The sequence below is a fragment of the Lagenorhynchus albirostris genome, chromosome 8 (assembly GCF_949774975.1).
Source record: "Lagenorhynchus albirostris chromosome 8, mLagAlb1.1, whole genome shotgun sequence".
Taxonomy (NCBI): domain Eukaryota; kingdom Metazoa; phylum Chordata; class Mammalia; order Artiodactyla; family Delphinidae; genus Lagenorhynchus; species Lagenorhynchus albirostris.
In genome coordinates, this window is record NC_083102.1 from 59072381 (window position 1) to 59098930 (window position 26550).

At 40.3% G+C, this 26550-nt stretch overlaps 1 protein-coding gene across 8 annotated transcripts in view; it reads right to left on the reverse strand.

Annotated features, from left to right (window-relative positions):
- SLC25A13 (solute carrier family 25 member 13) overlaps positions 1–26550 on the reverse strand; it is a 297241-nt gene that overhangs the window by 177319 nt on the left and 93372 nt on the right. For all 8 annotated transcript variants that reach the window (XR_009541995.1, XR_009541993.1, XR_009541994.1 and 5 more), the window contains one exon: positions 7559–7698. Coding sequence is in view for 5 of the 8 variants with exons in the window: in XM_060157064.1 (XP_060013047.1) it covers positions 7559–7698 (140 nt within the window). In the remaining 3 variants the exon portion in view is untranslated. The remainder of the gene's footprint in view (positions 1–7558; positions 7699–26550) is intronic.

The following is a 26550-nucleotide window of genomic DNA, read 5'->3' on the forward strand; positions in this document are numbered from 1 at the left end:
CCTTATTTGCATGCATATGCTTTGGCATCCAACAGGGCTAGCTTGGGGCTCACGTGATCTGATGACAAGGGTCCTAACAAATGTGAATGGCTGGTCGGGACACCAGACACAGCTCTGAGTCCCAGGTTCTACTCCTAGCTCTACCAAGTACGATTCACCTCTCTGGGTCTCATCATCCATCTCCTGACAGAAGGAGGACCTGAATAAAGTTATGGTAAAACACTCACACCCTTGTGATGAGGACTTTCTGTTGGATCAGACAACTTCATTCTTAAACTCTATTTTTTTTTTTTTTTTTTTTTTGCTTTACGCGGGCCTCTCACTGTTGTGGCCTGTCCCGTTGTGGAGCACAGGCTCCGGACGCGCAGGCTCAGCGGCCACGGCTCACGGGCCCAGCCGCTCCGCGGCACGTGGGATCTTCCCGGACCAGGGCACGAACCCGTGTCCCCTGCATCGGCAGGTGGACTCTCAACCACTGTGCCATCAGAGAAGCCCCTTAAACTCTATTTGATGAGAAGATATTAGAGAGGATTTTTAGCCCCACTCCCTCCCAAGCCAGCTATCTCATTTCTTGGCTAACTAATGGAATCCCACCTTCAAAATCTGGCCTCACCACCAATTTAGAGCACGGCTGATTTGTGCGTGACTCTTCTTCCTACAGTAATAGGAGGAAGGGCTCTGAAAACAGAAGAAATTTCCTGGCTCCATGAAATGATCAGTGGTGATTACATGCAAAGCACTCCTCACAGGCCTTCACCAACATGTCCTCCATCCCATCCCCCTGTGCTCCCAGTCTTGGTAAATCACCACCATCCTCCCACTTGCCCAAGCCTAAAATCCAGGAGTGAACGATGAGTTCTGCATATCCTTTACTGTCCCCATCCTAACAGATCACCAAGCCTGGTCAGGCCCATGTCTTGAACTTTTCTTGAACCCATTTTCTTTAGCTCATCACCATCACCATCCAACCCAAGCCATAGTCATTTCTCTCTTGGATTGGAGAATGGCCAGATGGTCTCCCTCTCCCAGTCAGATCCCTCTCCATTTGACTGTCCACACAACAGCCAGAGCAGTCCTTCTGAAACACCAATCTCATCATGTTTGCCTCTCCTAGCTCCCCATCAGCCTTAGGATGAGACCTGAACACCAGATTCTCTGCTTTTAAACAGTCAGGGTTTTGTCATCTAGACCAATGTTTCTCAACATGGGGCCCTCGGACCATTTGGAACATCACAGTTCAGGACGCCTGTTTGAAAGGCTATTTCTTAGGCCCTATCCAGACCTACTGAATCAGACCCTCGGTGGGGACAGAGGCCCAGGGCACCGCCTTTTAAAATCACTTCAGAAAAATTTTACACAAAATTTGAAAACACTGCTACAGATTTAGGAAAATTAAAACCAACTTCTATTCCACCTGTCTCATCTTGAACAAAAAACTCCTCCAAGCTTCTACATGCTCATCTTTCATACAGAAACAATAGCAACTGCTTAACACCTAAGGCAATTGTAAAGACCAACACAAGCCAAAGCACTTTCTAAGCTGGAAAATGCTACAGGAGAGGTAGTTAACAGCAACAGTTTTCTAGTTAACAAGCATATCGCACTGGGTAGTAATCTGAGACTTTTCTATCCTGAGACCAGAGCCGTTAGAAACTCCTATGTGTAGATGATTTTTAAACTGTAATAATTATATATGAAATATATACCCATGATTATAAACCATTATCAAGAAGTAACTGGAGGGGAATTCCCTGGCGGTCCAGTGGCTAGGACTCCACGCTTGGATCCCCGGTTGGGGAACTAAGATCCTGCAAGCCGTGCGGTGTGGCCAAAAAAAAAAAATAATAAAATAAAACTGGAAACAACCGTAACACGTACCCCTACTATGGCTTTTTTTTTTTTTTGCGGTACGCGGGCCTCTCACTGTTGTGGCCTCTCCCGTTGCGGAGCACAGGCTCCGGACGCACAGGCTCAGCGGCCATGGCTCACGGGCCCAGCCGCTCCGCGGCATGTGGGATCTTCCCAGACCGGGGCACAAACCTGTGTCCCCTGCATCGGCAGGCGGGACTCTCAACCACTGCGCCACCAGGGAAGCCCCCTACTATGGCTTTTTTATAATCATTATCTAGCGATTAATGGCCGGGATCAGGAATGCTAAATGTCCAGCAATGCATGACTGTACATCCCCATTCAGAAACATGGCCCTTTCCAGGAAGAGAAACTAACTTCATAGCCATGGCCCTGGAGACAACATAGTGGAGTATAGTGGTAATGGCATCATATTTTTTAATCCCTCACATGTCTGTGATCTTATGGAAGAAGTTAAGCTCTAGAACAGCGGGTCTGTACTCTTTTGGGGTACTCCTTTGGGACCCCATTGAAAACCATGAGTGTTTCCCCGTAAAATTACCTGTAAATGCAAAATTTTACCCTAGAGTCTGTTTATTCTTTTGTATATAATAGGAAATAACTATAATTACCTCTCAGGGTATTGGGGGATGCTAGCATCAGAAACAGGATATTTAAAACCACTTTGTAAATTATAAAGGTTGTTGCCATTATGACTTCTTTTTTTGAGAGTGACTCTCAGTACCGACTCTACAGAATAATTTGGCATAAAAACTTTAGAGGCTTTTCTTTCACTCTGTGCTCACAACTGCCTATGACTCCCATCCAATAAGAAAAAGGTAATGGATTTGAACAGACACATCTACAGAGAAAACGTACAAGTGGCAACAAGCACATGAAAAGATGCTCAACATCATCAGTCATTAGGGAAATGCAAATCGAAATCACAAATGAGATACTGCTAAGAGACTCTAAAGTAAAAGGCCTCAGACTCTTCATCTGTAAAATGGGTCTGTTAAATAGACCGTATAGTAGTATCTGGCCCTTTAATTTTGTACTTTGGACGGCTGCTCTAACCACACTTTGAATGTTGGTTTCGGGTTTACACCTGCCATAAGGGTTTATGCTACAAACCCTTAAGGATTTTTGTTATAGAAGAGCATCGTCATAGGGTATACATTTTATATCTGTTTGCAGTTGTGCTTTTTGAGCTGTCAGGCGAATAAACATAGGAACACGTGCCCAGACTTGTACATTATAAGTATTTCAAAAGTTGTTACCTCTGCACCTCTGAGCCTTTTGCACAAGGCCTCTTGACAAATCCTATATCCTCAGCAAACATTAGATGAATTGGGTGGCTTGCCTCATGCGAGTAACAATCAGAAAAATACTTCAAAACAGGGTATAGAGTTCTATGTTAATATCATTTATGAACAGGAGTTCCAGCAGGTATAGAATAGGAAAATTTCTCAGAACTGTTTTCTAAATATACTGTTTTCAGTATATTAAAATCCATTTTTCAATAGTAACCATAAAATTAGAGCTTTGCCCTAAGAGCTGAGAGTACAGATATGTTGGAAAGGCTTATAGACTATTTTAATATACACACACATACACTGCAACGTATAAAACTATATTCACATTCACACGTACACACCATCACTCATGCAGTTAAGTGGAGATGATAGAACCCGGCACAAAAAAGATAGCAGCAGTGGATGCAACAGTATTAAGAATGGGGGTAACAGGACTGTGGCTCCACTCCCTTCTGAAATCCTTCCCTACCAAGACTCTAGAAGGGAGGCTTTGCATCCCTGCTACTTGCGTCAACAATATCATTTAGATACAAACAAGACAAATTTAGCTCCAAGTATATCAAACTGATTCACCACTTTATGAATTTTATAACCAAAGCACAGAAAACAACATTCCAGCTCAGCATCCAATAGATGCCCACGACCGGCACCAACCACCTCAGACAGTACCCAGACGAACATGTGAACATGTGGAGCCCTCACAGCCACGTGGTGGCTTATAACAAACGCACACCAGCTTCCGTATAGTAAAATGTTTTTTAGGACTTCCATGGTGGTGCAGTAGTTAAGAATCCACCTGCCAATGCAGGGGACACGGGTTCAATCCCTGGTCCGGGAAGATCCCACATGCCGCAGAGCAACTAAGCCCGTGAGCCACAACTGCTGAAGCCTGCGCTCTGGAGCCCACAAGCCACAACTACTGAGCCCGCGTGCTGCAACTACTGAAGCCTGTGTGCCTAGAGCCCGTGCTCCGCAGCAAGAGAAGCCACCGCAACGAGGAACCCACGCGCTGCGACGAAAAGTAGCCCCCCCTCACTGCAACTAGAGAAAATCCTGTGCGCAGCCACAAAGACCCAACACAGCCAAATAAATAATTACTTAAAAATAAAATAAAATATTTTTTAAATGAAGGGGAAAAAACTGACCTTGCGGAGAATTGCACTGCTCACCAGGCACAAACACGTGCACATACATAAGCACAGTTTAACACACAAGACTGTGAGGCTGATACCTTCTAGGCCCTTCAGTGGGATTGACCGGTGTTTTCGACAACAGGCTCCTTGAGGTCACAAGCACTGTGAAGTTGACCCTACGGCTGGCTGCTCCTCTTCCTCCTCAGGTGACAGGCAAGTGGCATGCATGGTGGCAGTTCTTTCACGACCTTGGCACCAGCCAGGGAGCTGGTGCCTGTGTTTCTGAGCCCTGCTCCACAGCAGAAAGGCGGGAACATGCTTGATAAAGCAAGAGCCCCAAACATAGGAGATTACGTTTACTTACATCCTTAAGAAGGTCCCTGCATCCAGAAAAGAGCCCCAAAGAACGAAGTATTTGAAGTTGAGGTCTGAGGCTCTACCTTCATTCAGAAAAGACTTCAAAGGAAGCAAAGGAAGCATTTGAATGGGGGCAGTGGGACAGTGACCCAATGGTAGACACCAAAACTGGCATTTCATCGGCATTCATAGCAAGTCTATCATGATACATCCATTAATTCCTTTAACTCTGGGCCTGGAGTGGGACACAAAAGCAAAGCCCTAATTACCTACCAAGACCGTTTTAATCTAGTAAAAGTTTAGCACTTGCGTTCTGGCTACAAAGTCAAAATTGTCCCATGCCGGACACTGAGGGATGATCGTATTCACCAGTATAGAACGGAGTCCAATACAAGTGAATGCCCCACAAGCTGCAGCTGGGAACCTAATCAGTAATCCCTGAGTCATCTCATCTTTGCCTCTGGCTTGTCCATATCTTGAGGAAGGCCTAGAAGCAGCTGAGTGGATTACAGCTGACTCAATTCGGCATAATTGATATTTGCTTAAAGGGAAACCTGATCATCCTTACCACTGCTAACATCCCATTAAGACTAAAAGTTAATTAGGCTGTGTTCCATAAAGTCAATTGGAGGCATCTGTCTCAATAGCATTATTGTAATTATTCCTCATCAAAATGAATACCACCTCCTACTGCAGCGCGATGTCTTGTATAAACAAGAGCACAAACCTAACAACTCACATTCCATTCTCCACCTGAGTTATTTAATCAGGTTTATGTTTATATAGAACTGCAAACGGGAATCCATAGACATGAACACATTTTAAAATAAATACAAAGGCATGTTTAAGACATTTTGTTTTTTAAGTTTTCAAAGACTGGGAAAATAAAAGCAAATTACAAAGCGTGACAAATTTTAGATATCATAACGATACCAGTGAAAGTCAAACAGAGAAGCACCTAGTAAAGTCAACCTATTACATACACCGTGCCTAAGAATGGAGACCACAAAATGCTGAGTGAACGAGCACTGGGCACGGTGCACGTGTGTCCCCATACCCTCCACCTCCGCCCCACAGCTGTACTTCCAACCACTCCTCAGAAGACTCTGGCAAGGTCACAGGCGCAGGAAGGATGCAGGGCCACCAAGATACCCACTGCTGATGTTACTAATAACAAAGAAGAGGAGGTGTTTAGGGTAGGCAGATGGGGAGGGCGGGGCCAAAATAGGCAAAGGAGATGAAGAGCTATAAACCTACAGTAATAAAATAAAGAAGCCACGAGGATGTCATACACAACATTAGGAATATGGTCAATATTGTAATAACTCTGTATGGGGAAAGATGGTTACCAGACTTATCATGGTGAACATGTCAGAATGTATGCAAAATTTGAAGGAAGATGCCTTGCAGAGTGAGTCGGGTGGCAACTGTCAGATTGTGGGAATTTCTTTTCCTATGGGGTACGTGATTTTGTCAAAAGTAAGTATTTCTCCCAAAATTGGGAGCAGGCAAACTACTAATCAGTTTAGCTTTGTGTTGTATGCTAGTTAAAAGAAGAAAATATGTAATATAATGTAAAAAAAAAAAAAAGCTTTTATGATGGATTTTGTAAATAGATTTGTTACAGGGTAACCTGTTCTCTAGCTGTGATCTTACCACTTCAAATGGGTGTAATTTGAATAAATTTTGTATGGTAAAGGATCAATAAAATGATTTTTTTTAAAGAGGAAAAAAAAAAAGAATGTATGCAAATGTCAAACCACTACATAGTACACCTAAAACTAACACAATATTGTATATAACTACATTTCAATTTTTAAAAAAAAGAAGAAAAAGATGGTTTCCTTGGCAAATTTTTCCTCAAGACCCACGACTTAAACACAGCAAACTAATTCCCTTAAACAGGCCTTTTAAATACTATATTTAATAAAATAAAATTGTTAGAGAAGCAAAACAAATGCATAAAAACCTGAAAGAAAGAGTGGTTTATCACATAGACCTATACAATATCTAGATATTGATCTCTAGTGACTAAACAATATCCGAATCAACAGTCTTAAAATTATGCTTCAGGAGGAAAACTAAACTGTGATCATATTTTGTTACTAGCCTTCTGTTAGTATCATCAGTGGCCTAGTGAAATTATCACGAAGCAGGGAGGGAAAAGAGAGAGTCAGGAGGGACTGGGCCAGGGGCGTCCCAGAGATGTAGGTAACTCCCACAGAGCTGAACCCCGGATACGGACAGCTAGTGCCTGAAAAGCTTTAAATACCCCAAGGCCCAAGCAGTCTCTCCCTCCCCCTCCCCCTCCCCCGCTCCCTCTCCCGCTCTGCTCCCACTCGCTCTCCCGCTCGCTCTCCCGCTCGCTCTCTCGCTCGCTCTCTCTCTCGCTCTCTCTCTCTCTCTCTCTCTCTCTCACACACACACACAATCTAATCTCTAGAGATGGGGGACCCAAACAACAAGTTTTTAAAGCTCCCCAGGTGATTCCAATATGCAGTCAAGGTCTAGATCGAGTGTCTTGTCTATACAAAGGCCTCAGGTGAAATGATGCTATGGTTAGATGCTGATGATGACACTTGTCCATTTCCCAAGGGAAAACAAAATATTGGTAAGTAGTGGCGGAACCAGCCATAAGCCGAGAGTTCAGGTTCTGATTGTGTCCCTCCTGATTTATGTGACCTTTCAGCACATCACTTGACTTCCTGGGTCCTCAATGTGTATTCCATTTAAGCAGGAAGGGGTTCTGCAGAGTCTGTAAGAGTCTATCTAATCCTATAGTTTCTACATACTAATAAAGAAATACTTCCAAATAGGATGGTTTGGCCAGGGTTAGCAAATGTGCATCACGATCCTAGTTTTACTTATTCACTCTTTTAAACTTTTTATAAGGGCTAGACCCACCAGTAAAAACTGAGTGAATTCCGCATATGTCAGGTGTCTTTTTCTTTCTTTTCCAAAGTGTAGTTGCACAAATTCTGAATCCCAGTTAAATGGAATACGTTGATGAATTGTGGTCTGTCCAAAAACTTGCTTAACGTCCTCTGAAAAGAGAAAGGAAAGGTTGATTAAAACAAAGCAAATCGGGTTCTTCCTTATAAAACCTGTTATTAAATGGATATTGCTACTTTCTTTGTATAAAAAGTAACTCAACTTTAAAAACACAGATTATAAAATCATGGCAGAAATAGAACTGGGAGTCTCATGAAGTCAAAGTTAATAATGCCATCCAATAAAAGGAAAAAATCAAGAAGTTACACACACACAAAAAGCCCTAAAAGGCAGACACAAACCAAAGTAATAAGCTAAATCTCATATCGTCATCTGTTTTGTTTCAACAAATATTATTTTCTAGGCACAGGGGATATAATTCAATCTTTAGTGGCAGGAAACACACATATACATACAGACACACATAGAACACTACACAAGTCTTAAATATAGTCCTCTTTAACAAGCTGTTAAAATGTTTTTGAGGATTTAGAAATCAGTTAGATATAAATCTTGAAGCATATATTCAACAGCACTAAGATTCTATTTAAGCTGTAAAAAGTTCCACTGTTCATCAGGCCACACTTAAAGGTAACGGGAAGAACAGCCAACAGCCCCATCCTTTAACTTTATCCTGCACACTCTGGCTTGACAGACGTTCTCAAATGGTCCAAATAATCCCCTTTTAAGATGGGCTACCAAATGTACTATAGTATCGATTCTTCTCCTCTTTTTAGCCTCTACCACAAAACTGTAAGAGGACTGACAGAGAACAGAAAACAACAATATGAAAAACCTTACTTTTCTAAAGCTTCACGTTCTTATTTACTAGTCTCTCCGCCTCCCAACATGAGTGTATGCTTGGAGGGTAAAGGGACACAAATTATATTAATGAATTTGTCCTGGCCTTCACATCTTTAAATATATCTACCAACCCTGCTCGCTTTTATGAGCAAACTGTGCCTGCTACCTTGTTTTTTTCCCTTTGCAACTATTTAAAAAAAGAGGTAAATTCTTTAATTCTCTAAAGGGTGCCCAAAACCTTGGCACGTGTTTCCACTGTTTCCCCCAAATTTCCTACTTCCATCCACCCTTACACTCACAAGTTTTTATTCCATGCTTTTAAAGTTTCCAGAAATTTTAAAAGTCTTGCCATGAAGAAACAGTAGTGCTGCCATCAGTATAAGATTGGGTGTGTATCTGCACGAAGAACGCAGTAAAAAATCAGCATTATGCCAGGCATAAATTTTATAAAAGATGGCAGAAAACCTCAGGCTGGCCCTGATAAGGATAATAAAATAAGAAGTTTTTAAGCATAACCCTCAATTTCTTTGAATTTATTCTGTCTTCTCCACTTTTAGGAAAAAAGAGAAAAAAAAGAGAGAAAGGACATAAGAAAAATGAAGTGAATCAAGAATTGAGGATCTGAGTGGGGAGTGATGAATGAAATGAACTAAGTAGGAGGAGACTCAGCAAGTTTCTTTTTGGCCCTAAAACCTCTGAGAAGGAATTACCGAACTGAAAGTCAAATTACTTGGGTTTAAATTCTACTACTAATAGTAGCTAAAATTTCTTAGGCACTTACCATGTGCTAGGTATTATTCTAGTGGCTATATGTGATAGAATAGATATTAACCTAGATAATCTGTAGCTCCTTTCCCATTCTAAATTTCTATGCCTCTGTATGAAGCAGGCCCAGGATAGATTCAAGGAAGGCCCACAATCTTCTAATCAATCTTCTAATCAAGACCAATAAATGATCTAATGAGAAACGATGTTCAAATGACAAAGACGTGACCAAAAGAAAACAAAACACACAATTTTTTACTCTATAAAAAATGTTTCTATACTATAATAAAATTTTAGAGAAATATACGAACAAAAATGACTTGGTGGCCATTTTTCTGCCAAGCTGGTGAAATAAAGATTCCTCTCTGCCCAGCATTCTGGTAAAATAACCTTTCAATGCAATAATCATGGGATAGCTGTCAAAAACGAGGTCCTTCCTTTTCTTGACCTTTCCTTCAACATCCTATAGAAAGTAACAGAAGGTGTTAACCCAATATTGGAGACATGGGTGGATGGAAGGTTAAGTAAAAGTCATAAAGAAATGATGACTCTGGAGAACAAAAAGTCCAACACTGGAAATCTTGATGAAGTTAGTGATAGAGCTGGAAAGACGGAAGTTCATGATGAAGGTTTGGTATGTTGTAATAGAAGACTTCAGAGGTGACAGGACATGAGATCTACGTGCTGTGTTGCGTTTGTATGTTGAAGCCATGGCCCCTAGGACTTTAGATATGACTATATTTTGGAGACAAGTTCTTCAAAGAGATAAGTTAAAATGAGGTCGTTGCGGGGGGGGGGTGGCCTAATGTCATATGACTGCCATGCTTATAAGAAAAGTAGATTAGGATACGGACAGGCACAGAGGAAGACCATGTGAAGACACAAGGAGAAGACTGTCATTTACAAGCCAAGGAGAGAGGCCTCAAAAGACACCAATCCTGCCAACACCTTGATCTTGGGCTTCTCGCTTCCAGAACTGTAAGAAAGTTCATTTCTGTCGTTTAAGCCACCCCACTCTGTGGCACTTTGTTATGGCAACCCCAGCAAACTATTACAATGAGCAACAGGAACTCCCACAGCAGTGACGAGGAAGTTACCCAAAAAGACCCTCCGTATCTCCTGCTACCACCGTAAGCAAGATGAGAGACATTTACAAAAGCAGGCATGTTATAAAAAGGGTGTGTCAGCTGGATATTTAGATCAATTAAATGTAGTAAAAATGTGTTTTAGGCTAAATATATGCAAATTACATGTATTAATACAAAGAAAAGTAACAGAAGGTATTAACCCAATATTGGCATATAAAGCTAAGGCATTTATTATCCATTTTAATATTTATATGGTATAAAACTATAAATATAGATAATAAATTTAGGTTACTCAAAACTTAGTAAATGAATTTAAAATGTGACTGACTCTAACCAACAATCTTATTTTTCCTATAATTATCATTCACTGCTTACCAGAGCTCTGACTTTAATTCAAAACTGTGAACTTTGAACCTTAAGTCTAGAGCTTTCTCCACTATTCCATGAGAGCTCGTCTCTCTTATGCAAATGCCTGCCTGAAGTATTGAAATTTAGTCCCCCTGAAGTATAGAGCTATATGTGATCTCTAAAACATGTTTCAACTCTACAAACTGTCAATCCTACAGACCTGAACTATTGATGTGTTTTTAAAAAGATATCTCTATATAGTATTGTATAGGTATGCAGATAGGTCTGCGTGAGTATACACATTAATTATACATCTTTTCTTTCTACATAGATTATTAGCACCTTCAGAACAAAGGTCATATTTTTCACATCTGCTTCTCCCCTTGTGCCTGCACAATGGTGGCCATAGAGCAACTATTCACTAAGTTGTGGTTGAACTTAAATGAGGAAGAAAAGGTTTACAATAGTGCAACAGGTTAAGGACAGTGGTATTAACCCTTTGAGGCACTACAGTTTCCACCCTACTGAACATTTCAACAATCAACAATCATTTCCAACAATCATCAAACATTTCAACAATCATTTCCTAAGATTTTAGTGAAGTGCAAAGAATTGTCAATCTTCCTTATTAATGTCTCCAGCCCCAGGCCTAGGCTGATTCAAGTGAACTAAAGAACCTGCATTTTAATTAGCCTCCTGGGTTTTTCTAATTCAAGGGTCCAGAACCTCATTTTGAAAAACGTTGTTCTAAAGATTTATAGAAGGGTTTTTAAACTCCCCACTGAAACGGACAAAAAATATGAAAGGAAGGAGGTAGGAAAGATTCTCCAGAAGACCTAACGTCATGCAGTAAGTGTACACACAGGCCACTTGTAGACCCAAGGGGACATGCAAGTTGTACAATCCAGTGACTGACATTCACTTCATGGCCTATGTGACCAGTGCTCCCTGGAGTTGGACAGTTTACAAACTACACAACCCTGAGAATGAGGTCCATTTTCAGTTCTCAGCCGTTCTAACACACTGGCCACTGTAAGAATGTCAGTCCTTAGTTAGCCAGCACAGCTGGGAGCACTGTATTAGGTCCTGCGGGAAGTAGGAGGGCAGGAGAAGACACGGTGCTGAATCCAAGTCTAATCCACAAGAAATAACTAAACAACACATCCAAACAGTATACTGGATTAAGTGCTAAACAGCAACAGTTCCTCTTGGCAAGGAAACACAAGTTTAAGGAAGGATGCATTTACAACAGTGGGAGAAAAAAAAGCTTTCTGGAGAAGGTAAAACTTGATCTGGGTCCTAAAGGCTGTGGAGGATTTATTCAGATGAACCTGTGAGGGAGTTTTTCAGTAAAGAGCAACAGCATGAAGAAGGGCTCATTTCTTTTGAAGTGAATTAAGGGTCCAATCAGAACATATTGGACCAAAGCCACCGAGACAGGACAAATCCTGGTCTAGGCACTTACAGATGCTGGCATCACCTGCCAGCAGCAAATATTATTTTCAAACCCTAAGGACTTGATGCTACATTTGTGGTGAAGAAAAGGTTGCTACGGGAAGAACAGTTGGTCATGGACTTCTGCAGAAAAATAAGACCTGGAGTTTTTTACCACTTGATACAATCTCTACAAAATTTATTTTTCACTCTCCTAACTTACCTAACAGAGGCTTGAATACTCAAATATCATAAGATTACCAAGTCATTCTACCTGGACAAACCAAATGATATGAGCATTATTATTACTGATAAAGAGGAAAACTACCAATATTTCTATAGTCATTTTCAAGGCTAATCAACTCTTTTAAGAAATTAAAATATTAAATTTTGTCACTCTGGAACTCTCACATTTCTTCTCTGAAAATATTTTATAGATTCTTAAGTCTGAATACTTCATCCCGCTACAAGAAGTCATTCGGGGGCACTGATGTTCTGAAATGCTTGGCCTCAACATTTTCCTGTACATTCATGAAAACAAACATCTCTAAGCCCAATAGTCACAATGGGTTCTGGAATTTCCCCCCTCACTTTGGAAGACACTGTAATATCATCTCAGGTTAATATTCTCTTCTCCTTTTAGGAGGCTCAAATAGCTTTCTCACTTAACATTTGATTGTTTTAAGATTTCTCCATGCCTTGGTGAGACAATGAGAGGTAAGAGTACTCCTTCCATCATATAGTTGGAAAATCAGAAACTAAAAACCAAAGTGATTTTCAAAACTGCTCTGTACTCTCACTTTCATGGAAAATTCCATGAGCTTTACCATAAAAGACTCTAGGAGTCCATCTTAGAGTCATCCTATCACTAAATCTTTACCATTCCCTGAGCTTTTCAAACCTAACTTCCTAACTTGCAGTCCTGGAGAGGAAAGAGAAAAATGTTTTACGCTTTTTGGTCCCTTGGTTCCGTGAAATAAGCAAATTAATAAACAAATAAATACGACTATAATTCATAAGGCACCTGCTGATGGCTTTCAAATAAGCATCACTTGGCAGATTACTAACTTAAAAAAATTAGAAGGTCTCTCCTAGTCTAAAGCACAAGGTCTTAAAATCTTACCCCCAGGTTGAGGTCATGTAGGCAAAGAAGCAAAACTGAATTAGCAATGAAATATAAATGAAGCACTAGATATATATTTTGGATATTTAAAATCATAGTTTTCTTAGCTCAGCCAACTCCTCCTGAAAGTAAAAACAAATTAGAGTGCTTATCTCAAAGTATAATCATTGTTATTTCAATATGTGCCAAACAAACTATGTTTGGAAGGTCTATAGTTCCCATAATATCACCAAATAATGGTGATAGTATTTAAAGCAAGACTTCACCAAATAAGCTCAAAGAGCCTTTGGGTTTATTTTTGGGGACTTTGCTTTCTCCACAAATGTTTCTAGCCTGAAAGTCTGCTGCACTTTTTTTTAAGATTATAAAAAGGTAATTACGAAGTGGTAATCGTTTCTTACCTAAATATAACCTCAAAAAGTCAACTGATTTCCCCCAATAAGTTTCCCAGGCTACACAGTATGGTCGCAGTGGAAACAGCTGTGATTTTTAAAAGCTGGGTCATAGATGACATGATCTTGCGTATTCAAGGTCCTAAGGAATCCACGTAAAAACCATTAGAACTACTAAGTCCAGCACTGATGAAGGATACAAGATCAATATACAAAAATCAACTGTATCTCTATACACTGGAAGTAAGCAACCCAAAAATGAAATTAAGAAAGCAATTCAATTTACAATAGCCTCAAAAAGAATAAAATACTTAGGAAAAAATTTAACAAAAGACATGCAAAACCTGTACTCTAAAAACTATAAAACACTGTTGAAAGAAATTAAAGATGATCTAAATAAATGCAAAGACATTCCATGTTCATAGATGGGAGGTCTTAATACTGTTAAGATGGTAATACTCCCCAAAGTGATACACAGATTCAGTGTAATCCCTATCAAAATTCCAGCTGGTGTCTTTGCAGAAATTGACAAGCAGATGTTAAAATTCATATGGAAATTCTAGGGACCCAGAATAACCAAACCAATCTTGAGAAAGAAGAAGAAAGTTGTATTTCAAATTTACCTCAAAGCTACAGTAATCAAGACTGTGTGGTACTGGCATAAAGATAGACATATAAGACAAATGGAATAGAACTGAGAGTCAAGAAATAAACCCTTACATTTATGGTCAGTTAATTTTCAACAAGGGTGACAATTCAATAGGGAAAGATTAGTCTTTTCAACAAATGGTGCTGGGACAACCATGCAAAAGAAGTAAGGTGGGACCCAACCTCACACTATATACAAAAACTAACTTAAAAATGGAGCAAAGATCTAAATATAACAGCTAAAACTGTGAAGCTTTTAAAGGAAAACGTAGGCATAAATCTTTACGACTCTGGATTGGAAAATAGTTTCTTAGATATAGTATCCAAAACACAAGCAGGGGCTTCCCTGGTGGCACAGTGGTTGAGAGTCCACCTGTCGTGCAGGGGACACGGGTTCATGCCCTGGTCCGGGAAGATCCCACATGCTGCGGAGCGGCTGGGCCCGTGAGCCAGGGCCGCTGAGCCTGCGCGTCCGGAGCCTGTGCTCCGCAATGGGAGAGGCCACAACAGTGAGAGGCCCACGTATCGCAAAAACAAAAAAACCCAAAAAAACCCCCAAAACACAAGCAACCAAGGACAATAATATATAAATTGGACATGTTCAAAATTGAAAACTTTTGTACTCCAAAGGATACCATCGACAAAGTGAAAAGACAGACTACAGAATGGGAGAAAAGTTTTGCAAATCACATATCTGATAAAGAACTCTAGAATATATAAAGAACTCTTGCAACTCAATAATAAAAAGACAATTCATCTAATTTTTTAAATGGGCAAAGGATTTGAACAGGCATTTTTCCAAAGACAAAATGGCCAATAAGCACGACAAGATGTTCCAATCATTAGCCTTTAAGGAAATGTAAATCAAACGAGATATCACAATGAGATACCACTTTACCCCCACAAGTAGCAAGTGTTGGTGAGGATGTGAAGAAATCTGAAACCCTCATACACTGCTTGTGGGAAGGTAAAAATGGCGCAGTCACTTTGGAAGAGTTTGGTAGTTCTTCAAAAAGTTAAACATAGTTACCATGTGACCCAGCAATTCCACTCCTAGGTATATATCCAAGAGAAATGAAGACATATGTTCACATAAAAACTTGTACACAAATGTTCATAGCAGCATTATTCACAATAGCCAAAAAGTGGAAACAACCGGAATATCCATTAACTGAAGGATGGATAAACAATAAGTGGTATACCTATAACAATGTGACATCCTGAATAAAAGGAATACAGTACTATTACATACTACAACATGGATGAACCTTGAAAACATTATACTAAGAAGCTAGTCATGAAAGACCACATGTTGTATGATTCCACGTATATGAAATGTCCAGAATAGGCAAATCCAGAGAGACAGAAAGTAGATTAGTGGTTGCTTAGGACTGGAGGGGCTAGGGGAAAATGGGATTGGGGAGTGAGGATTGCTAAGGTACGGGGTTTCTTGCTGGGGTGATGAAAATATTCTAAAACTGATGATGGTTACACAAATATGTGAACAGACGAAAAAACATTGCATCATACACTTTAAATGGGTGCATTATATCTAAATAAAGCTGTGTTTTTAAAAATAACCTGGAACCCTCAAATCTGCTTCCTACTAATGAGTGATATTAGGCAAATTACTTACCCTGACTCCATTCTCTCAATGTGTAAAACGGGAGTAAAATAACTCGAGGGTTGTAGCCAAGTGTGCCCAGTACAATGTTCTAAACATAGCAGGTGACCATTACAATGGTAAAATTCCAAAATCTAAAGTCTTAATTATAATGAAGATTGTTATCTGGGCACCAAATATTTACAAAAGATACAAAAAAAAAAAAATCAGGCACAGTGTGATTGGAAATATCATAGTTTATACATATCTCAAAAAGCAATAATTTTCCTCAAATACTTAAAATCATCCTCTTTTAGCTCATATATTAAAATTTTGAATGAAAAGTGATTAAAAAAACCTAAGTAATTTTCCATTATGTTTCTGAAAGTATGAAATTAAGAAAGATTAAGAACCACCACTCTTTACTTTGAAGATCTTTCAGATACTAGAAATATTTAATTGGCAAATTACTTGCACATGCCATTAAGTGGTTAGACTGAATTTGTTTTTACAAATTCTATGGCCTCTTATTCCTTAACCTCTACCACACTATAATCTGAAATCATCGAGGTCTTCACTTATGCAAATTTTTACTTTCTATGTTTTTGTTTCCATACAGAATAACTAAGTTAATGCACTTTAATTTCCAAAAGATTCACTCTTTGAAGCTGCAAATCAAGGAAAACAAGTTTCCCATTAAAATAAAAAAGGTTCATCAAGCTACATTATTTCAAACACTGAACCACAATCTCTCTCTCTCATGGATCCTAAAAATTTCATTAATACAATAAACACAAAAAGGATGTTTCAGTTAAACCCGAAAGTAATCCATCCCTCTCAGAGGCAAAGGGAGAGTTGCTGAACAGTGCCCTTTATACTTCAGCAGCTTCACTGGGGTGCTTTTTCTAATGTGTGCTAAATCCTCAAAGAAAGTTGTGGTTTCGTTCGAAGGGAAATAATATTTCACCCTGCTGATATGGTTAACAACAGCTTATACGGCCATCGTCTTTTAAGCAGGGAGCACAAGACAAATTGTTGAATTCGGAAGTTAAACAGCATAATGGAGTAAGTGGATACAGACCTATCTCTACTGCCACATGGGCCAATATCAAGGTTTGCCATTTCAAACCCTTTTGACAAGTGCCTTTTTCTATTAATCACAGTTAAGGGTCTGAAGAGGAAAGAAGTATTCTGGCTACAATTCAGACTTGCTCAAGGAAGTTCTAGGGGGAAAATGGGTGCCATTAAAACAGAGTAAGTACAGAATAAGTACTTCACACACTCAGCTCTTCTCATTAAATTGAGATCTCTATAAGCCCCTGTAAACTTTGTATTATTATTACTATCATTCTGAACATGCGGGTACAGTGGTGATAAGTATCTTTCAAAAAAAATGAGCACACAGGCAGACACAGCGCTTGTGTACACACACACAGTCGAGCTGAGCTGAATATTATTTCCGAGTCATATATGGTGTTGGTACATGTAGAAATTAGGGCTAACTTAAACCTCTTCCAGTTCTGTATGTAGAGAGGGATGGGACTACCCTGATATGAGGTCACGTGGCATTCTAGAACAGAATATCACCCATCTAGTAGTGCTGGAAGACAAAGTTGTGGTTCCTACGATACCAGTCACCGTCCCCTCTCTGTGCCTCTTTCCACATCCATGAAATAAAGCCATAAATGACACCAGCCGTTGTTCAGCTGCAGTGTGAAACGCGTTCCCTTGGAGAGCTTGTTCAAAACACATTCCCAAGCCCCACGCCCAAATACTCTGATTCAGCAGATTTGCGATGGAGCCAGGGAGCCTGCAGTTGTCATGAACACCCCCCCACGTTATTACAACGAGAACTCGCGCTCTGCCTTATTGATAAGAATCCTTCCTATTCTAAAGCCTAATGGATCTATAAATCCTCAAGATTAATTCACTATGTAAGTCATCATAGTGAATGCTGGTTAACAATGAAAAATGTTACAGGCTGGCAGCTACTTAGCATTCGAGATTAATTTTCTATCACATGCACTATCTAAATCAAACAGCAAGAGAGGCACTGAGATGTTTTCAATCTATCTGCCAGAAAAAAGTTATTTTCAATTGGACAGAATAAATCATTAGCAGTCTTTCACAAAAAAAAAAGTAGATCGGGGCTTCCCTGGTGGTGCAGTGGTTGAGAGTCCGCCTGCCGATGCAGGGGACAAGGATTCGTGCCCCGGTCCGGGAAGATCCCACATGCCGCGGAGCGGCTGGGCCCGTGAGCCATGGCCGCTGAGCCTGCGCGTCTGGAGCCTGTGCTCCGCAACGGGAGAGGCCACAGCAGTGAGAGGCCCGCGTACCGCAAAAAAACAAAACAAAACAAACAAACAAAAGAAGTAGGTCAGTTAAAATGGTGTTTGGAGGTATACAGCAGACTGCGGTCACTGTGCAGACGTGTAAGCTTGCTTTAATCGTCTGTTGTGTTAATTATTGTTAACTTTCCTTACCACTAGAGAGGAACACACCAAAAGACTCCAACTCTTTGAAAATTTTAAAGCACTACAAAGAATCCTAATTCATTCCCTAAATGCAAGTATAATATCTCTATTGTTTAAAACACCAATTTCCTAAGCTAGTTTCCTTAGACGGATGTTATCAAAAATAATTTTCTTGCAAAAGCATTAACATACATTTAACCCTACTTAAATGCTCAAGAGCAAATGTACTACAAATGTACACCCACAGTGATCCCTTATTAGTATAAAACTGTTTTATTTCAATTAAAATGTCTAACTATCCACCCCCAACATATACCTAAACTGTAATTTTCTCTGAGAACTTCCAATACATTCTTGATTTTGTTTCCTTTATCAACCTATCAGAGCAAAAACAGCCTTGCAACTGTTGGAAGAAATCAGTCATTAGCAGCAAGATTACAGCAAAATTTCCAATTTAGAAAAACTGTATTTTTATCTCCTCTTATACTGAAAGAATAATGGTATAATTTTACTATTTTTAAGTGAGCAGTACTGTTTAAAATAGTCAAATTTTCCCAGTGCTCCAAGTTTTAGGATTTACCGTTAGCTTTCTGTTCTCCACACCTTCTTTCCTATTCACAAGTTCTCTTCTCCCTTCATCTTACACACACACACACACACACACACACACACACACACACACACACACACACACACACACACACACACACACACACACACACACACACACACACACACACACACACACACACACACACACACCAGGCGCAGACGTCCCCTGATTCGACCTCTCCATACCGACAGTCTTCTAAAGAACGTTTAACCTTCAGGTGCTTATTCACTAAGGAGTGGCTTCACATGGTTATTGTGATTTTCTCTCCAATTGACATTCCTCCACCTTCTCAACAGGCCTTTTTCCCCCCCGCTCCCTATTTTTAAAATGGGGTGATGAAGTAGCAAAAAGTACAATATTTTAGCCATTTGAGCATAGATGATTCTCAAATTATCCCACCAACTGGAAGTGCTCTCTGATACCACTATCTTTCAAAATTGAAGCCATTATGGTCAATCGTGCAAATCCGTATTTAGCTTTTCGTAAGTAGTAGATTTTTGACCCAATGAACTGGAACAGCTTCTGCACAGTCTCTAGGATCTCATACAAGACACTCGGTCCCTGGGCACACCGCAGTCCTCATCAATGCTGAGGTTATTTCCTCTCAAAACTCACACTGCTCTTACTCAATATTCTCATTCTCTATTGGAATGTGTCTTAAGAAAATATACGTGGGTCCCCCCAAAATATGAAATAAAATCTACTATCGGGCAATAACGTCCTCTCACCAAAATAACCTGCTGTTTTTGTGAAACATCAAAATCAGAATGAATATTAACAAAGAACTTTGCTCAAATAGTTGGTCCTTCTGACTCTCAGAACCATTTTCCCCTCAGTTATCGTTTTGAATATTTCATTTTCCAAGTGTCTTTACAAAGGTATTAATAAATGACCTTCTTCGTAGTGAGCTTTCAAAAATTATGGCTAAAGTTTTGTCCTCTTCTACTCCAATACCTTCATTCCTCTTGTTTTTTACATTTATTATTAAATTTGAGTGTCTACCTTCAAAACTTATCTGCGTACTTTTAGCTCTCATCATTTTCTGCAACTTGAATCAGAATGACTGAAGCGGGTTGTTTCCACATAGTTCCTTGTGTCATCTAGCCTGTCCGTTTTCCCAGAGCATTCCAATTCACTTTCATCACAGCAGGTGTTCCTGCACAAAATCCAACTGTGAACCCAGGAAGGGCCCCTCCAAACACCAACATACACGTCAAAGAATTAACTAGAGAAGGACATTAGAATTCGCTTCATTAGTTCTGTGGATTCTGTTTACGTCTCACATACAAAAGAAAGGTAGGTTCTGTTCAAATAGTTTGTCAAAGTTAATTTACATTTTCTGCAGGACTTCTCAGAGCCTTCGTAGACTAAAACTTTGGGGCCTTATGACTGTCTAACAGGAGAATCCTCTCTCACACAACGTTAACAGGAGACACCACTTTAAAGCACCCAAACTCACAATATCACTCAATAGTTAAGATTAAAGGACAAGAGGCCACAGCAGCTTATAATACAAAATCAATACTGTGCTCGTTTCTTTTGGATTCCAGGCCAACTGACAGAGCTGAAGGAGCAAGGCAGCCAACTCTCCCAGTGTAGCTCAGGGCAAAGACTATTTTACAATTGAAGTTTTTAAACAGCAATGCTAGAAAAGTATTAAATAAGATATATGTCTACTCATTCAGCTGTCCCTCTTCAAAAAGCAGTTCCTACCCTTTGGCAGGACTCCTTTCAGACTTGCTAAAGGCAAATGCTCATTTAGACAAAACACAACTAACAACTGTGGCCATTCATGGACTTCCTAACACTTATCTAGAACCAGAGAGTTGAGAATCCCTGTCGCTAAAGGTCAATGAAAAATTGCAGGCGGACACACACACACACCCCCCACCACCACCACAATAATGACACTGGGGGCTTATGTTCACATACTAAGAATGGAAGCTTTACAACTGCATATAAAACATTTCATGAAATTTTGTTCAAGAGTAATGAAAAAGATAAGTCAAAGGAAAAGAAAAACATGTGACGGCATTAAGCAAATAAAAATTTTATATTTCAACTTGAGGAAGTATTCTGGTATATAACATACTCTGAATTTTCAGAAGGTCAATTGTGACTTACACTAGACAAAGGTAAGATTCAGGTCCTCCACTACTATTGAGTTAGGCTATTACTGGCACCTACTGCAGACACAAGTACTGAAGAAATATTCATAAATAGGAATAGTTAATGTTAAATTAGCATCATGAAAAAAACAATCACTGGTGGGTGCACTAAATATATCAGATTAACAGTTTCACTAAATACACACACACACACACACACACTTTCTTAAAATTCCTAACAATAATGCTTTGCTTTCCCAGCATCAACAAATAAGAAACTTGGGAAAATGGAAGTGTTGGAAAACCACCCTGTACCAACTTGCTCAGAGGGCAGGTAAGTCCTTTCAAACCCTGACTTTCAGTTCTTCCACTCACAAAATGGGAGTGATCACCCATTTGCCTGTTTCACAGCGGTATGGGAAGCTTACACAAGGATCACAGACACGTCTGCCTCTGGCTTTGCCCCACTCCAACCAATGCAACAAAACCCACCTTTTCCAAGCATCATTCGGATCCCGTCCCTGTCCTCTCAACAACCCTGCAGGACTCCCAATTGCCTCTCCTATCAAATTAAAACTCCTGCTTAGAGGGCTGTGGTGGGTGCACCGTCACATGGGGCCCTGGCTCCCAGCACCCACATTTCAATCAAGGGTCTCCTCTACTATCCTCAATCTGCACAAAGGCCAACTCTCCTTCCCCTCCCACCACTCTGTAATTCCCCCTCCACTCAAAATTCTGCTCACATCAAAAGATAAAGCCTCCTGGGTAAAGCTCACAACAAGTGCATTTCAACAAATTCCTTGGACGTCTCTGTAACCAAGGCAAATTTCTACATGTACTGAGAACTCTGATCCAGGTACATTCTTCCTTATAATTACTTTCCAGTACGGTCATATAAACAAAATCTTAATTCATTCGTGTATTGTTCTTTACTTCTTCATGAAAAATTATTAAATCCCTCTAATGTCTGATAAAAAGACTGAAACCACAAAGGATGAATCAGCACCTATCTAGATTACAAAGGCAGGCCGTCCTCACAGAGCACAGCCATCACCAGAGGGAGGCAGTGTGGAACAGTGAGTAACGCTTGGCCGTCCTCTGGCTGCTACCTCGGCTCCACCACAGGCCAACTCCAGGACCACAGACAAGTTACTTAACCTCCCCAAGGCCATTTCCTCATAAGAAAAATGAGAATTATAATAGTACAGACCTCCTAGGTTCTGAGGGTTAAATAATCAATTACATATAAAGCACTTAGCTCAGGGTGAGTTCAGTAGTAAGTGATCAATAAACTTCAAGATTAAAATGACAGCTATATCCTTTCTCTCAAGAGATCATGTAAAACCACATGTCACTGGAACAGAACAAACTCAGTAGCTACTACTAGGTCCCTCTTCTTTCCTTTGATCTCCTTTTTACTACAGTCCGTCAGGAGCCAAGTCATATAGGATTCACCCTCTGGAATGGCCCTGGTGGGGTCCAGGCCAGGCCTGCATTACCCCTGCCTAGACTGTCGAAGCACCTCTCAAGTGACCATCACCTCCAGACCCTCTAGCTCCATCTCCTCCTGCAATACACAGCCTGTATCACATCACCTTGGTGCACAGACTCTTCCAGGTCTGCTTGGATAGCTTCTCTCCCTCCTCTCTACCTAGCCTGTTTTACCTTGTAGATAGAGAATATACAGTATGATGTCATGTTCTACTTGTTTACTGTCTCTCTCCCTAAAACATCTGATCAGGACTTTTTAGTCTTGCCACTGCTGTATCTCCAGTCCTACAACATAGTAAGCATTCAATAGACACCCCTATCTTTCCTTATTCTTCTAACTCACTCATCCAGTTAAATGGCTTCAAACACTATCTATTTTCTGATAACTACCAAATTTCTATCTCCCAAATTCCACACTCAGATATCTAAGTGCCTATTTGACATCTTCACTTAAATATCTAAAGGCGTCAAACTAACACATCCAAAAGTGAGCTCCTCTTCTTTCCCCCACCATCCCCAAGCCTTCAGTCCTCCAAGTTATCAGTTGATAACTCCACCCTTCCAGTTGATCTGGCCAAAGAGTTTAGAATCTTTCTTGCCTCTTCTCTCTTTCACAGGCCACGTCCAACCTATCAGAGAACCCTACTGATTCTCTCTTCAATATATCCCTAACCTCACTCCCACCCAAGCCACCATGATGCCTCATTTGAATTATTGCAATAGCTTCCTAACTGTTCTCTCTCTTCCTGCTCTTGCCCTTCTATAGTTTATTCTCAACCAACAGCCAGAATGATGCTGCTAAAATATAAACCAGATCATGACAATCTCCTGCTAAAAAAAAAAAACAAGAACAAAAAACCCTGCAATGGTTTCCCAGTTCACTTACCATCAAAGTCAAGTCCTAACCTTGGCCTATGGGGCCTTCCTTGATCAGATCCATTACTTCTCTGAGTTCCTCTCCTACCAGGACGCCCTGCCTCACTCAATTCTCATGAGTCCTCCTTGCTGTTCCTCAAATGTGCCAAGAACACTCCAGTCTTCCAACCTGGGCAAAGGCCATTCCTTTCACCTGGAACAGTCTCTTCCCCTCCTTCTTCCTTATTCTATATGATCAACTGCCTTAGACTTCTTTCAAATTTGTGTTCAAAAGTCACTTTCTCAATGAAGCTAACCAAACCATATTAGACACAAAGAAGAGAACCTTCTTTGTTTCATAGCTCATTGTAAATATCCAAATATCACCACAACCTACCCATTCTACTAAGTGTCTTAATCCCTAGTCTTATCATCAACTTGTGTATGCTCCTGTTAATACTCTGGTGGAAGGGTCAGCAAACTATGTTCCACTGGCCACCAGCTGTCTTTGCAAATTAAGTTTTATTGGAACATAGCCACATGCACCCATAGAAACAGCAGAGTTGAGTAGTTGTGACAGAGATCCTATGGCCCACAAAGCCCAAAATATTTACTATTTGGCGCTTTACAGAAGAACTTTGCTGTCCCTGATCTAGAGCCCGTGCTCCACAACAAGAGAAGCCAACTCAACTACAAGCCCGCGCACCTCAACGAAGAGTAGCCCCCGCCTGCTGCAACTAGAGAAAGCCCGCACGCAGCAACGAAGACCCAACACAGCCAAAAATAAAAAAATATATATATTTTTAAAAAAGCACTACCAATAAAAGAAAATGCTGGTAATTTGTACTACATTAAAATTAAGAACTTACGTTCCTCAGGACTCCATGAAGTGGAGTAAAAGTGCAAGTCACAGTAAAAACATCTGGAAATATACAACCCACAAAGCCCTAGTATCTAGAAAATAGACACATAGTAAAAAAAAAAGGATACTCAAGTGGTCAATAAACAGTTGTTTAAAAGTTGTACAACCCATAAGTAATAAGAAAAATGCAAATTAAAGTCACAGTGTGAGATATCACTAAAATGAAAGTAACTGATAACAGCAAGTGTTTGCAAAGAAGTAGAATAACTAGAACTCTTATACACTGATGGTATGAATGTAAACTGGTACAACCACTTCGGAAAACTGTTTGATAAGATCTACTGAAAGCTAAATATATACATTTTCTAAGACCCAGCAATTCGTTTTTTTTCTTCATTTATTTTATTTATTTTTGGCTGTGTTGGGTCTTCGTTGCTGCGAGTGGGGGCTACTCTTCGTTGCGGTGCATGGGCTTCTCATTGCAGTGGCTTCTCTTGTTGCGGAGCACGGGCTCTAGGTATGTGGGCTTCAGTAGTTGCAGCACACTGGCTCAGCAGTTGTGGCTCGCGGGCTCTAGAGCGCAGTCTCAGTAGTTGTGGCACACAGGCTTAGTTGCTCCGCAGCATGTGGGATGTTCCCGGCCCAGGGTTCGAACCCATGTCCCCTGCGTTGGCAGGTGGATCCTTAACCACTGCACCACCAGGGAAGCTCTCTACGACCCAGCAATTCTACTCCTAGAAATGCCTGCACATATGCACACCCCAAAATACATAAAAGAATGTTCAAAGCATATTTGTAGCACTCAAAACTGGAAATGTGCAAGTGTCTATCAACTGTAGAATGAGTAAACATATTAGGGTAAAGTTATACAATGGAATACTATACAGCAAAGAAAAAGAACAAAATAAAAATACACATAGCAAAAACATGGATGAATCTCACAAATAAAATTTGAGCAAAAGTGAGAATGAAAGAATAAATCCTGTATCACTCCATTTTTATTAAGTTTAAAAGCAAGCAAAATCAATTGACGGTGATAAATATCCCTTGCTACCATTGGAACAGTAACTGGGAAGAGACCTACTGAGTGTTGGTACCATTCTCTTTCTGATCTGGATGGTGATGAAACAAGTATGTACACTGTGCAAAGTTATCAAAATGTACACTTAGGATTCGTGCATCCTTCTGCATGTATGCTCTACTTCAATAAAGTACACTTGAAAAAATTAAGAGTAAAAAATCACTGTCATATAAAATAGGCTAAAAATGCAAATGAAGATTTAGAACAAAATACTTTTCTCTCCAATCACACAGAATTGCAAATTGTTAAGCAGAATTTTCTACTTATACTGATATCATGTTATACACCTGTTGGCATCATAAAATGCACTTACAAATACCGGGTATCAAAATAAGAAAACATGGTGAGAACAAGAATAGTGGAGATATGTTTTCCCTCAAAGGAAACAGGAGAACATAATGAACTAGATATCAAAGGAACAAAATTGGCCTCATCAAGATCTTTTCATTGTAGCAAACACAGGGAGTGATCAGGACATGAAAATACAGTAAACATAAACAAGGCCTCAGAGAACAGGGGGCAAGGCTTCACTGAAATGCGACACTGAAACGCTCCATCTGATTTTTGTTTAGTGTGTATCAGAATCAGCATTAGTGGGAGCACTGACACTGCCGGCTTGTTGACAAATACAGGTGCTTACTGGGCTTAGTCCTAGAAGCCCTGCTTCAGATGAGCTCTTATGTGGAAACCTAATATGTATACAGATAAAGAGTGTAACTGCTCTCCTCTGGATGAAATACAAAGCCAGGAGACATGGGGGATCTGAGGCCACTTGCCAGCCTTCCCTGCAGCCCATGGGAAGGCCCCAGATGACCCACTGTTTAGTGCAAGCGCAGTGCTCACCCCGTGACCACAGCTGACCATGCCAACCTGGGAGGTTAAAAAAGGAGCCCTTCCTCTCTCGCCACTCCATGCCTACTCCTCCCAAAGATGCACACTCAGGAGGGCAACCTTCTGATATACAAAAGGGTCACTCTTGAGTGAAGGATTTACAGGGAGCTGAGGAAGTAATCAGAGCAAAGAGTGCCACTGTGTGTCTCTCAAACAGCTTCATATGGACAGAGAGCCAGGGCACAGATCTGGATTCCCTTATAATACTGTGGGCTATGAGATCAGGATTGACTAGGAAAGTCCACTTTTCTGCCCAACTCCATTTTTTAAAAAATTTCTTCAACCCCATTACAAGTTTCCTGAAAAACGTACTTATTTGTTAGCT